Source organism: Haemaphysalis longicornis, unplaced genomic scaffold (genome assembly GCF_048455015.1).
Source record: "Haemaphysalis longicornis isolate Haplotype H1 unplaced genomic scaffold, Haemaphysalis longicornis Haplotype H1 scaffold_2, whole genome shotgun sequence".
Taxonomy (NCBI): Eukaryota; Metazoa; Arthropoda; class Arachnida; order Ixodida; family Ixodidae; genus Haemaphysalis; species Haemaphysalis longicornis.
The window spans coordinates 138507257-138522634 of NW_027526295.1; the positions used below are offsets into that span (position 1 = coordinate 138507257).

The window sequence follows — 15378 nt, forward strand, 5'->3', positions numbered from 1 at the left end:
TTGTCAATCACGACGTCCAAACGTAGCTGACTTGCTTAGGCGCGGCTCCTCCTTTTATAACCGTGCCAGTGCGGAGGGGGAGAGCACAACACACAACGCGCCCGCCGCCGTGAGCGAATAACTTCCCTCTTCTCCATTCTAGAATGATCGACGCTCTTTAGCACTGGCAAGGCCACGCGCACCTCCTCGAAAGTACTGGAAGCTTCGACGAAACCGGAGCGGCGGGGGTTTTATTTTTGTTGTTTTCTTGCCGGCGAGCCGGCGGGTGATCGTATTACCGCCTCTTCGTTCGAGAAACCTCCAGCCTTGTCTCGGGCGAATAGAACCGAACTGAATGAATCGAACGACTGCAAGAAGAATTAGGCGCTGTACAATAAAAATGAAAAATTTATAAGGTACTTTTAGACGTCGTACGCTCGAGTTTGTGACACAGCCCCCCAGTTTCAGAATATTATGCAATAATATTCCCAAAACTCACAAAGTCGTGCGTACTCGTCGTTCACAGTTAGTGAACAAAAGAGGCTGTGCCTACTAACACAAAATCAAGTACAGCCCAATGTTCTTCCTAAGAATAATGACAGGTACAGAATTCGCGTACAGAACAGCGGTTTGGCGCCGATTTCTCAGCAAATACACTTCCTAGGGACAACTCATGAGTTTAAGAACAATAAAGTTCTAACAATCGAATTAAACCAGTGCCCATAATAAATGTCTGGCCAGTAGTCATTGCAAGTGCGAAACTCGTGAAAATACAGCATGCGCTCCAGTGCGAAAGTCTCGTGGGCTGAAATACAATAAGTGTACGTCAGTACTCAGCATACAATGCACTGGTACAATGAAATGCATAAGAAACATAACTAATATGTTGTTCACAAACAATAACATGCAACCGCAAAGTTCACGAATGTCACCACTAATAACGGCAATAATACACGGCAAATGTACTGTACAATAGGTAATACGAGAGTTCACGCAAGAACCAACTAGTGCGTGAATATACACTGTACAGCCAGAGTGACAAAATAAGTACGACCTTCGCGTACAGTACGACAGAGAAACAATGAATACAATGTTCAGGTATACAGTACTCGATGTGAAAATACAACTCTGTCTTACACAATTCCACTCCTATCCCGCGTGAATACCTGAATTTGTATTCTTCATGCTTAGCCCGTGTCTATCGGGCGCTTGCGCAACTGCGCCTGCGGAATTCTCTTCGGAGAAGGTTCTTTCCAAATGTCGCCCGAATTCGCGACAAACCCTCTCGTGACCGCCGTGATACCGGGCTCGCGAAAATGTTTCACTGCCTGGGCCTTCACCTGGTGAACGACCGAGTGGCTAATAACGGCTTGGCGCTTCTTCCCACCTGTCCGCTGTCTGCAATGCCGGCGCACACGTTTGCTCCTAAGCTTGCGCCCAAACCTGCACTCTTTGTTTCGACAGCCTGGCTGTTTTCCGAGTTTCTGAGTGCCGGTTTTCAAACGTTTGTTCTTTCCACGACCTTCGGCACTTATTTTCCTTCTGTGCGGCTCCATCGCAGGGGCCGCATCCTTTGGGCGCCGGAAATGGGCCAGCTTCGCTTTTGCCGGTGCTCGCGTTACGACGAGCACGGCTTCGCCTCTCTCCGAGGCATCGAATCGGGGTTCTTCTTTCGAAAAAGCGGGTGGTTTCTCTCCCACCGCTAAAGTCACAGGATCGTCGCCGACGCTTATGTACGGCGCGTTCCCTCCGCGGAGTGCGGCTCCACTTCGCACGGGGGTTTTAAACTTGACCTTAGAGTCAGTCTCTTTGCTCCTCGAGGTGTCAGTTACGCACGCGGCGCTAGTCTGCCCAGAGAGTTCGCAGTCTCGAACTGGGTCTTCCTGCACAATGAGTGTGCAATTACCCGTGTCTTTCGGAAAGACAACGGTTTCCTCGGGCACTCTCCCCGCAATATCGGGTACCCCTTCGTCTAGAGGGTTCGGCCCCGACGTCGTGATGGCATCCACAACCGGGATGTTATCTCCATCCTCAAGCTCCGCATCACCTGTAGGATCATCGTCCTTCCAGGTCTGAAGTGGTGCGCTTTCGCACAATTCTGGAGGTGTTTCCTCCTTGCGGATTACGGATAAATCCACCTCTTCGCTTCTAGCGATATCCTGGCGTTCCTTTATCGTTTCAGGGTTAGCACTTAGGTCACTATACCCTTCTCTCGCATTTCCCTCATCTGATGAGGATTCCGCTTTCAACCATCGTATCTCGAGTCGCTTTTTTAGAATCTCGAGTTCAGCTTTGCGTACTTTCTCCTCTCGCTCCGCTTTCGCTCGCTCCCTTTCTGCCTCTGCCTGGCGGGCTTTCTCTTCTCGCTCCGCTTTCTCTCGCTCCCTTTCTGCCTCTGCCTGGCGGGCTTTCTCTTCTCGCTCTGCTTTCTCTCGCTCCAACTGAAGTTGCCTCTGAAATTCTTTCTCTCTTTCTTTTTCAGCCCTCTCAGCCTCTTCTCATGCTGCCTGTCTTGCTCTCTCAGTTTTCTCGTTTTCCTCTTTTTCTTTCTGCGCGACCCATTTTCGTAATTCGGCCCCTGACAGGCCCAGCTGACAGCCCAACGCTACTATTTTCTCTAAATCCATGATTGCAAATGTATCGCAATCTAGCCACAATACTCTAGCCTCTAGCTAGGTATGTCTACACAGAGAAATGTTAACGAGAGCACCAACTTATGAAGGCAGTAGCAACCTATGCCAAAAAAGTTCCAGGCTCTTTCTCCTCCCTACCGCTCACATCAGACGTCCTGTCGCGGACGCCAGAAATTGTCACCCGCTTCCTTAATTTAGGGTGCACTGCCAGAAGATATGGGGAGTCGACTCAAGAGAGCCAACAAACCCCACCGAATCCACAGGGCACAGGTGACAAAGGGGGTGGCCGTCTGATGTGCGGCTTTCGCCGACCAGAGCGGCAAGAATGAGCAAGAGCCTTGAACGAAAAAAAAACAACACAAAGACTTATATTTAGACAGGCAAGTCACAAATACAAGTACGAGGTAGCAGATCGATAATTACAGGCAACTTAGATGGAATTCAAATACAAGAAACAGTCCAATTAGACAAGATGATACAAACAGGAGCGTTAACAAATGAATATTACGAATCGGAGCAGTTAACTAAAAGAAAATGAACAGTTCGATGCATATGAGAGACAGAGTCCCATCATATTCACCGACCGGGCCGGACGATGCACCGCTGTCGGAGGCGATTCGGCTACCTGGGAAGCGTGGCTTCGCTGTAGGCCAGGCCGTCCGAGACGATCACGGTGATTCGAGGCCCGGGAGTACGTTGGAGTCCTCCAGGGCGCGGGTCGCCGATGGTGTGATGTACAAACTGTCAGGTGCAGTTGTCAATCACGACGTCCAAACGTAGCTGACTTGCTTAGGCGCGGCTCCTCCTTTTATAACCGTGCCAGTGCGGAGGGGGAGAGCACAACACACAACGCGCCCGCCGCCGTGAGCGAATAACTTCCCTCTTCTCCATTCTAGAATGATCGACGCTCTTTAGCACTGGCAAGGCCACGCGCACCTCCTCGAAAGTACTGGAAGCTTCGACGAAACCGGAGCGGCGGGGGTTTTATTTTTGTTGTTTTCTTGCCGGCGAGCCGGCGGGTGATCGTATTACCGCCTCTTCGTTCGAGAAACCTCCAGCCTTGTCTCGGGCGAATAGAACCGAACTGAATGAATCGAACGACTGCAAGAAGAATTAGGCGCTGTACAATAAAAATGAAAAATTTATAAGGTACTTTTAGACGTCGTACGCTCGAGTTTGTGACAGACGGGTAGATTTAGCTGTGACTATATAAGACTATTGCGCAGGCATTGTTTTGCTTTGGCCGGGTGGCTGAATCGAGACACAGACAGACAGACATACAGACCAAAATTTCTGGGTTTAAGTAGCCCAAGAAAGACTATCGTCTTTAAAAAAAATGCCGAGCGCACGTGAGCGTGCGTCTTGTGAGAACACCCGGCGGCACGTGCCCAAGTGGAGGATTGGTCAGGAATCATGCGTAGGAGGGCTTATGTGCCCGCTACCTAAACTTTAAATCAGACACTTAAGCATGCCAATGAAGAAAGGACATATAATCACTAGCGTTTGAGCAAACACTGTCGCTGACAAAGCTACTGTCGTCTGCTTCTCACGTCACTCGCTCCTAGTTGCTAGGGAAACCACCTGCGCTTATAAAACTCAAAGCCGCCGCCGCGGCGAAGAGGATGACTTTGCGATGGCGGACGATTAAGCGTGAGAAAACTGAATAGGGCACCGTAAAAAGAAAACACTTACATACTTTGCGCTTCATTTGGTCTCATGCTGACGAGCGCCATATATGCACAGGGTAAATGGTTCTGTGACTTATATGGTGATCGTCGAGTTCAGCTTAGTGATTGCTGTGACGTCAGGCTTGCACCACTGTGCAAGCTGGCTGTGACTTTCTTTAGCATATATTTGTCTACTACCTTAGTTATCTTCCTAAGCAGCACTGTGTTGCCCTTAAACCTCAGGACTAGCCAACAGTGGATTTTAAAGTAAGTAACCAAAATTAGCGTTCGCAGCATTTATTTGAACGCATAAAGTAAGCCAACAATTTCTAACCTGAATAATTGGTCCTGTGCTGTACCAGCCATCGGCATACAAACATAATATTGTTATCATTGAATTAAATTTAAATTCTTTACATCTTGTTGATTAAAAGAGCCAAACAGGAATCACAAATTCAAAAGAACAGGGGGACCAGGCACGACGAGGGCTAATTTTGAATAGGGATTCTGCAGTTCTACATCTACATAGCCGCAGCCGTAGACATGTGCCGGGCAAATCCCAACCGCGCAGCAGGTCAAAAAGGCTTGCAGAAGTATTGTTCGATGGGTCAATAGTTAGAAATGTCATTGCAGTCGTGTGCAGTTATATCGAGATATCACTCATATAAAATGCACTGTTCATTTTTGAGTGAAAAAACGTACACCATTTGTGGTGGCGCACATCTTTCCAATCAGAGCAAAATACTTTCTTCAACAAGCCTTGGCTTGACGCGTAAACGCAGCAATGGGCTAGGAAGTGTGCATAGTGCTGATTCTCTGAAAAAAGCTTGCAATGCGCTGATGCGCAATTTGTGTCTACAGAAATTTTTACAAGTCAGCGCTAACTGCTAGACGTAGCATACTGCAGTCTACGAGAGGGTTCCTGTGATTATTTCATCGTGGCTATTTCCTTTTAAAATGCTAAATATACGTAAGCACACACCAGCTAAAGTTTATTGGGGGCTAAGAACACCGTACCTAATAGTGCACATAAGGCAAAATGTGCACTTCCCGCCCAATGCTTTCTTTTCTAGTCGGCTCTCTCTGCTCACGTGCTGTACCCGAAGTTTTTTTTTTTGCACAAGCGAAATTTTCTGAAGCTGTACAAGCGGCTTTGTGAAGTCCTCTTCTTGCAGCTTGCATACCTCGTTCTTAAGACGAGATGCTAACGCTGCGCGAGCAGAGTATTTTGTTGAGGGGAGCATATTACATCTATGCCGGTCGCTCTGTCATTTTAGTGTGGCAAGAGCTGGATGTGTAATAAGCGTTGTTTTGCCCGTAGAAAGGAACGCCAGCCCACGTGATGATGGGAAAAAGGCTAGCGTGAATCTTGAAATTGTAGCATGTTTTTATCGGGAAGTGTGTGGGTAAGATTTCAAGCTGTTTCTTTGATGACAAAGCCGGAGTAAAATTTTGGCTGTTCCGTTGTCATATAAAGATTTGGCTCAACATAACTTCAGGGGCTGAATGCTATTTTTCGTGTTTTCGTCATGTGGCGGGTTTTTGGCCACAGTGATCGGTTCTGCAGTGAACGTCGCATGTTCACGCGTGCATCGATGTGTGTGCCGAACTGTCCAAAAGAGTCGTTTTAGTAGCCAGCGCTTTTCCTTTCTTCTGGTTTTGTTGCCTGTCTCCAGTTGGTGTCGCTCATTTGCTTTTGCTTTACGTAAACCACCCGAACGCTTCCTGATTAGCTTGTTAGCTTCCCTCGGGAGATTTACTCAGACTCATGTAGAAGTGGTTATAGTTAACGAATTAGGTGCCCTCGAGAGCCGAAATTGTCGGCGTATCTTACCCACCAACACAAACACCCAGCCAACCCAACAAACAGCATTTATCGGAATGTTTTCGCTTATGCCTTGGTAGTATTTCTACTGTGTGTCTCACGCAAGAAAGTTTCAGATTTTCTGTTGGCGCAATAAAAATGTTTACCAATAAATGAAGATAACAAGACAAAGTCGGCAGGCTGTGTGTGTCCTATGGGTGTGCGTGGAACCCATGTCAAGGCATAACTTTCTCCGCGTGAGCTGTATCGCTTCCGCAGTGTTTCGAGGCCCGAACCCCACAATAAAAAATTTAGGCACACTTTTCAGGCTTTCTGGGTGCGAGATGCTCTTCTAGGAAGGGGGGGGGGGGGGTTCTGTTGACGCTCCAGAGAATCTTCTAAGTATGTTTCCACCTATCCAGTTCAGCATCCCCTGTATTTGGGTATGCTATCTCCACCGTACCAAGCAATGCTTCATGGCTGGGTACCGTACTCTTTCCTATCCAGCCTTAAGGGTGGCCAGCGTTGCTGGGCACGTTACCTATTCAGCGGACTTAGAAACACAAGCAGTTTGAGCTCAGAACCAATACTCGAGTATCTCTGCTTGAATACCTGCGTATTGTGTCGTTTGTGCAACACGTCACTCTTGTTACCGTAATACAAGGGTTAAAGTAGCTATTCCCTAATCGGTGATCATATTAAGTTTGTTTCAATGCGGGTGTAGAAGTTGCGAAATAATTGGCAGCGAATGGCGAGAACGGCTGCGAATCTTCAGTGCCACCAGTTCTTTCACGGGTGTGGCGTGTTCTTCGACGCAGATCTGGAATCGGCGGATCCTTCCGAGCATGCCATCCACCCCCTGGACATGAACCCTTACTCGGCCTTTTACGAAGTGCTCAGCCTGTCCATCGAGGGGGTGGTGATGTTCGCGGTCCTGCTCATCTTGGAGGCGTGGTTGCCCCGCCTGAACATGTCCATGACCAGGCTGGAACCACAATTCTACGGAGAAGTCGCCGTCATTGCGCGGCGGGCCTCACTGGCGACACCAGCACTTCGTAGGCCTGTTAAGGCACTGCATTTTTTCTCACTAATTCAAGGCCAAATTTACGCTTTATCGCCACGAAATATGGAGCAATGTATCATGAAAAAGTTTGAATACGTGCATTGGCAAACATCAGTTCGATAAATTCTGGAGGAGATAAGGGACGTGGTACGGCTCAACACTAAAGTGTACTAGCTACTGTGAAACCCGCGTGAATGTATTAAATTCCGTCAGGTCGAAAACTTTACGTTATTCCATACATGAGTGGAGCATCAGGTCGTAGTAACCTCGTTTGAAGGGACACTGAAGTGAATTTGTCAAGCTCCCGGTTTTGCTTGCACTGCGTAGATTGGCTCAAGTTGCCACACTTTTCATCGTTTATCCGGTTGATAAGTCGGTAATTATTTTATAAAGCGGGAAAGAAGAAAAACTACCATGCGCGGTCTGTGGCGGCCGCACCAACTAAAGGCTGTGACGGCAGGAGGAGATGCACCTTGATTAGACGATGTCCAAGGTTAGCATTCAAACAAGTTTCGGTTTCGGTTCTGTAAAACAACATGCTTGACATCCGACGGCATCGTTGGATGGGCATTGTCGATATCTCAGTAATCGTCGTACCGCGCTTCTGCCATGTTGTTGGCTGAAAAAATGTCTAAGGTAAGCCTCCCAGGGCGGCTTGGAATCGTTGCAATCACTTGCTGAGGCCTACGCAGTGGATGAACGCCCTCCGCGTCCCCGCAGACGCTGAAATGCCATGCGCTTTTCCCGCATATTCGGAGCTTGCCTTACTCAAGCCTGTATCGTAAAAAGCGTATTCGCACCAGGCCAAGGGTCTGCTGATTCGGGCCTTTGCCCACTGCCGCAAGTAGTCGGTGCTTGTGGCAACAGCACGCCAACCAGACCTCGCTAGCGCGTCAGTGTCAGCCTGCGCGCGTTCTGCGAACTCGCTCGTGGAGGAGTGAACGTTACGGCCAAAAAATGATGAACTCAGTTTAGAAAACATCACCCGCAAACGAAGAAATCAACTTACAAAAAAAAAAAAAACGCACGTACCCTCGGAGATTTGAGCTTGCCACTTGCAAAACACTAATCCTAGCGATTCGCACCACTCGGCCACGAGCCAGCGCTGCCGAGGATGGATATATAAGGTATATAATGTACAACCAGTTTACACTTTCATTTAGTGTTAGCATTTCAAGTACCTTAGGTGACTATTTGTTGAATAACGCTCGTGCAGTAAGCGTCCCCCAAACTTCCACAATATCTCATGTCTAGCAATTGCATTTCTTAGACGGAAATGCGTTCGCAGATGTGTGGTCGTGCTGCTGACCGCTGTGCTTGTCCATGCACCCAGCGCAAAAAAGTGCTTCCTGCTCCCTAGTTTTGCGCTGTACGGTAAACGTTTAGGTTGATTTTATTTCCTTAGTACCTATATTGACTTCGCGGACTCTTCTCCCACCTTCAAGTGGCCTTAGATTTTCCTACTAGCGTACAGGTCAGCGATGCGTCGCATGCGCACTTGAGCAGCGCTTGTGTGGAGCGAGCCGGACTCGGAGCTTGATACGGTGTACAACCTAACAAAGTAAATAAAGGAACATTTTTCCATTCACAAACGCGTTGTGGCTTAGTTTCAACCGAGCGAGCGAATTGCGATGACCCATCGGGGGCCGGCGGGCTAAACGCTGGGCCGACTGACCCTGTCGGAAGGTGGGCGAGCCGTACAGTAGCGCAGCCAATTTCCAGCTCACCTCCTCCTGACGTCGCACGAAAATGCCACAGAAAATGGGTGAGGGTGCAGAGAGGAGGACAGCATTTGCGAATGGATTTTTCTACTAATTAAATTCGCGTAAACGGGCTCAGAGTGGTCGAAACATGGCCTATGGACTCGGGACTACAATTTGCGCTAGAAATCCCGCAACGTTTACAAATCACTTCAGTGTCCCTTTAAAGCTGAGCAAGTTTGGTGATGATAATGTTCCGCCTTCACGAGAAACTTGAAGGCGGAAGTAAGGGCGGAACTTGAAAAAGCTTGTGCTTGCGCACTCCCACACGTACGCACACACACGCAAACAAAATGCGGATGCTCGTTTATTTTGCGTAGAATTAAAATAGAGCACAAAATAAAACGCGTAACTTTACTTGATTCACAGCCAGGAAAATGAACTGAATGATTACATAACTGTTCGCTTTGATACATTATTTGCTCGTGATTTGATTTCTATTACGCGGAGCCGCACGAGATGGCACCACGGAGTTCCTGCAGGCTAAAAGCCCGGCGCGCAGTGGCGCTCGGCGCACCTATACAACCTATACAACAAACCTATACAAGACCCCGCAACAGGGGTCCTTCGCGATTAGAAATATCAGCTGGGTTGATCGGCAGGAGATTAGAACCCAGGAAAACGGCGATATCTTCACTGCCGCTTCCGTTGTCACCAAAATTGTCGCACTCCCATTGCTTATAATCACGCAGTTAATCCGTATAGTTAGGGCTCCCTAACAGAACTTCATTTCATGCTTTCGCACCTACTTTCACTTCATTGTTCCAATTACTCCCAGAAACAACCCCTTTTTCCTTCTTCCCTCTCCATCTTTCTTTTTTAACCATTCAGATATTCCACGATTTTTTGTTATAGCTGCGTTTCCTCTAAAAATCTGACAAGCGATGCAAAGCAATCGATGCTCCACGTTCCCTGACGCCTTATTACACTCATAATAAAAAAATCAAAAAAATATTCTGTGCCCTTCCAATCCCGAGAGTAAAATGACCGGCGAAGCTATATATAGGCGCAGTCCAAGGACTGCAAGAAACAAAACATGACTGAGCCCTTACACCTGCTCTCTGGCGCGCTGCAAAACCACCCCTTTTCGAGAAACAAGCTTGCTCCCCCCTTTCCCTCTCTCATTCGCGTCAGATCTCCCTACCGTCAGATCTCCCTACCGCCTCGCACACTACCAGATACCCCCCAGGCATTCTTGAATGACAGAATTCTCTTTGCTTTTCCCTATGATACTGAAAATCGAAGTAGGAGTAGGCCACTGAGGTCTTGTGGCAGTCCTCTTCCAGTTTTCGACATCAACTTTAAACATTAGAGAGGCAGGAACGGCACGCCCCCCCCCCCCCCCCCCCCCCCGCCCTTCTCCCTACCACGCATGCTGGAACCTGGGGCCCTCCCCTACCAAGCGACGACGCTGATTGTAATACCGCGAAATGCAAAGCAGAAAAGATGACGACAATAGTGGAGGGTCATATTCTCGGCAACTAGGCACTATCGCTTTTGCTGTCACTGAATCAGGACTGCGTAAAATTTTGATCGCTCATCGAGCATTTCTAGTGCCTGACCAATCTCTGTTTATCGCAGGGAGACGAGAAGGCTGAAGACGACACAGACGTTATGCTTGAGGACCAGGTTGTGGCCGGCTTAGTGGGCGGCGTGATGATGCCGTCATCCACTCCGCCTTTCCTGGTCGTGAGCCGTCTGTACAAAGCGTACGGATATAGCACCACTAATTCCGTCCTCCAGGCAAGTTCACGGGCCCATGAAGGAGTCTGGCAGTTCACGCTCCGTCCAGATAACCCTGCATAAACGACTGGGCTTTTTTAAAGCATAAATAACTTGTAAAACTCATAATTCGAAAGCACATGCAATGTGGTATCTGAAACTAAGGCATTTCGGGAGCTAGGCGTACATTGTAGCTGCGCACATTGGAGTAGATACTGCAGGAAAACAAAAACAAAAAAAAAAAACAAGTTTTGCAATAAACTTAGTTTACTAAGCGGTGAAATAGCAGGTATTCTCGGATCTGATGGGTCACTCGTAACACTGACACAAGTGACGGTTGTGAGAATCAATATTTCAGCAAACTTGCCACCCACGGGAGCTCATTTTGAGATTAATGTTTGCCTTCCTCTATAGCAAGAGGCTCTGCAACCAGGGGCCCAGGAGCAAGTACTCCGCGGCTCCCGACACGACGTGAGAACCCCCCTTACCTTGTTACTTCCTATCTGAAGGCCGACATGGCTATTTTAACCTTACATGCGGTTAGACAGAAACGAAGCAAGATCGCTTCCATTTGGCATTGCCCCCCATCTTCACATTTAGCCAGATTACGTCTGCACTTCCCTTCTTTGCATCGGTCCAAAAATGGTCCCCTCTCCCCCTCGCCCCGATTTCCTGTGCGGTCATTGCCGTGTCGGCTTCATGCAACTCGAATCTCCAACTGGAAAAGTTGCAGACCCCTGCTGTAAAATGAACTCGCCTGGCAAAAAAATTGCGATAAATCGTGAAATGTTCAATAAACCGAGAAAAGGTTATTGTTTAGAACATTGTCAACAGTGCGAAGCGTAATGCTACGGCTTTAGCTGTCTTACTTCTTTTAACTGCATACCTTGCCACGCATAGGCCTGTTTCATATAAAGCAGTACTACGTATCTTACCTTCTTATTTTTAGAAATACCTGCGCGTAGGATTATGGTGCATACTGGTCATATGGCGTACCATATTCTGTAACATCCCAATAAATGTATGTGGAATATTTGTTTTCGGATTCCCGATGCACCACACACCTGTCTAAAAATCCACGGTGCTATGAACTTACGTGGGCTCTTAACTGGGCTTAAATGGCGGTCCCGCGTATAACCACTACAGCCGGAAAAAAGGACGGGCCTGAGATAGTAGTGATAGTAGGAGGGAGGTTGCTTAGGGGTGTACGTGAAGTTAAGGCTGCCCGTCTCGGTGCATGCGTGGGAAGTGAATTGAATTATGAGTATTTCACAACCATGTTTCAGGATGCACGAAAGCCCCTCCTTAGGTACAAGGTGGTCAAAAGCTTCCGATCGCTATGCTCTTAGTTGCGCTCACCACCAGTTTCCAAAAGTCCACGTTGCGAATGGTACGGTAAGACAGGGATTTCTGGGAGTGCTTTCCGGAAATAGTCGATGTGTCGTCAACTGGTAGCCAAATCTATTCAGTCTGCAGTTTGGGATTTCTTCAGTTGTAAATTAAACCGCAAAAACGCGAAAAAAAAGAAATTTCATAAGTAGATATCACTGCGTAATTCTACGCCGCGAAAGTGTTTCATACGTATGAAGGCTAGGGAAGAATGCAAGCAATGGGTTTGCATAATGTAGACAGGCATGTACAGCCGGTAAAAGGCTTGTCTATAACACAGCGTTCGTACTCTCAGCCCTATCCTGCCCCGCCGGAGCGGGATTTGAATAAAACTACTGCGGAATTCTGAAGTCTTAGACCTTCGCTTTTGCCTCCGACATGTTTGGAACGAGTATGTTTCGGCAGTTTTCGGATGTAGCTGGTTGAAGTTGAAATCGCTGTTATAGACAAGCCTTTTACCGACTGTACTCGAAAAATACAATACATGACGTGTTTGTGCAAACAACAGTTCGCGCCGCAAGACAAACTGTTGAATGCAGCGCTTTCGTGTACAGTCGTAGTGTACATTTATATACAGGGTGTCCTTGCGCTGCTGAGCACGAGGTCGCGGGTTCAATTCCCGGCCGCGGCGGCCGCTTTTCTGATGGAGGCGAAAAGCAAAAACGCCCGTGTGTACGAGATTTCGGCGCATGATAAAGATCCCCAGGTGGTAAAAATTAATCCGGAGCCCTCCACTACGGCGCGCCTCATCGCCGGCGTTGCGTCGGCGCGTTAAACCCTACAATCAATCTATACAGGGTGTCCCAGCTATCATGCACGAAGATTAACAAAAAAAAGAGCAATGGCGTTACTTAAAAAAAACCTAGTGCGTAATGTTTGCAGTACTGTGGAGAAGCGGACAGTAATTTTTTCCGTTAATGATACTTAACTAATTAATTATTAATTAGTCATAATAATGATATATAATTATACAAAATTAATTATATTATATTATAATTAGCTATATTAATTATCTAACAGGAGAGGTACTGCCCTAATCACTGAAGTGTCAATGAGGCACTTGTAGGTACCCATGAGGGGCATCTAACTGCGGTATTTTCAGCGACGAACTAATTGCGTACTTATTTATTCGGACTGATAAAGAAAACCCCACGAAATATGAAAAATACCACGTGACGGCGCCTCCGCGCGCATTAGCGCGCATCCTAAAGCATCCTCAAACAGGCTGCCTCTGAGTTAGCCAGTATGAGATAAACAAAATAAAGAAAGAATAAATCGCGACCGAGTTTGTGCCTTATCTGCGCACGCGCCCCGCGAATCTTGCTGTTGCTGCTCCTTCCATGCATGCCATTATCAAGGTGATGCGCTGTCTGTTCGGTCGGGTGACAGGCGAAGCAGTTGCTTTCATACAGCTTATTTGGGGACGCTGCTTTACAATGCGCGCTAGAGTTCCTGTATATCGCGTAGAGTTCCTGTATATCGCTCCCCTAGGGGAGCTATATACAGGAACTCTAATGCGCGCGGAAGCGCCGTCACGTGGTATTTTTTCATATGTGGTGGGTTCTCTTTATCAGTCAGAATAAATGAGTACGCAATTAGTTCGTCGCTGAAAATACCGCAGTTAGATGCGCCTCGTGGGTACCAACAAGTGCCTCATTGACACTTCAGTGATTAGGGCAGTACTTCTCGAGTTAGATAATTAATTACAATGGAGTAGTTAAGTATCATTAACGAAAAAATTACTGTCCGCTTCTCCACAGCACTGCAAACATTACGCACTAGGTTTTTTTTAAAGTAACACCATTGCTCTTTTTTTTTAATCTTGGTGCATGATAGCTGGGACACCCTGTGTAGCATTGTCAACGTAAAATGAATCACATCTTTGTTATTATTTCCTTGTTTAAAAGCGGTAAGCTTTGGAACCAATCTTGTTGTGCATATTGCGGCAATATTCGCCGAAACCTAGCTATCTGGAAAATTCATTTAAATAACAGCATCCAAAAAATATGCGTGTATCTTGTTTTAGGGCGGGTACTTCCTGTTTAAAGGAGGTACAACGTCAAATGCGCGTGTTAATGGCTGTGGAAGCAAAGTGCAAAATGCAAAACTTTAGCATGTTTAGCTGTGGTAGTACGGAAAAAAAATCACCAGGAATTGTGACGATAGCCTACGAGGCCATTTTGTGCCCACGCCTAATTAAGCAAATAGTGCAATTTCTGATCATAAACGATTTGCAATAAGTTTCCGAAATGTACCGCACCGATGAACTGCACCGTTAAACGACACTGAAAATTACGAAGGAATAAGTTTGCTCAAAAGACGAGAACGAAGAGCAGTCGACAAGACGAGCGCTCGTCATGTTGTTGTTGTTGCGCCTTTAGATATGGCGCATACCCATTCAGGGGATCGGCCAATCAAGAGGGGACGGTTAAAATAAATGGAATTCTTATCTAATTGCGAGACGCTTAGAACAGATAATTTAGTCCGGTTGTAAAGAGTTTTGGTTCCATAAATGACAGAAAAGAAACCGGAAAATCAAGGCGAGGGTGACCAATCGCAATCATAAAGTGAATCTATTGGAATTTTCAATGAGGCGCAGGAGGGCAGAGCATACATCTCGGCGGCAGAGCCCCGTTTTGGAAGCCCCGAATGAGAGTAGAGCCGGCAGTGCTAGGGATATCCCCAAACTGCAAAGCGGCACCTCCAGCAACTGACGTCTGAGACGTGAAAAACGTCGACATGTCAAGAGGTAGCGTTCCACACACTCGTCTTCGTTACAATAGCTGCACAGGTACTGTAGGAAGCTGAAAATCCAAGAACAGAAAGAATCAGTTTTATCGTCATTAAGAGATTTTAATCATCTGCAATTCTCACGGAAGCCTGAATGGTGCCCTTCACGCAACGTAGAGGTGATTATTACAGCCCTACGTTGTCGAGTACCCCAGTTAAATAGGTCTCGTCTGGCACTCGTCTTGTCCTCTCTTCTGTTCGTTCTCGTCTTTCCGCAAACGTATCTTCGTACGTCATGAACCAAATAGCCAGCAATCAAGTCCTACACACTGAAACTACCAGCCATAAGATTATATTCACATTTGCACCGTAGAGTACACTTAATAGAACAACTAAAGCAAACATTGTTTACTGTACGGGGAGGTAACCCTTGTACAGCTCCCTCACCAAATGTTACCCAAAACGGACCGAATACTTTCCAGGCATTGTTAAAACGTGGGATGTTCTTACGCTGCATGACAAGTTCTATATTAAGATTTTAGCATAACAGATACATCAATACCGCAGCTGTCTTTCAGTTTTTCTTGGTTGTGTTTCCCTCTCTGATTCGGGTAATGCTCCTCCTATTTGT

General features: G+C 47.1%; 1 protein-coding gene across 1 annotated transcript in view; it reads left to right on the forward strand.

The window, feature by feature from the left end:
* Positions 1 to 15378, forward strand: part of LOC144168312 (phospholipid-transporting ATPase ABCA3-like) — a 57122-nt gene that overhangs the window by 18768 nt on the left and 22976 nt on the right. Inside the window, exons 4-5 of the mRNA XM_077697322.1 lie at positions 6902 to 7152; positions 10488 to 10649. Coding sequence (XP_077553448.1) covers positions 6902 to 7152; positions 10488 to 10649 — 413 coding nt within the window. The remainder of the gene's footprint in view (positions 1 to 6901; positions 7153 to 10487; positions 10650 to 15378) is intronic.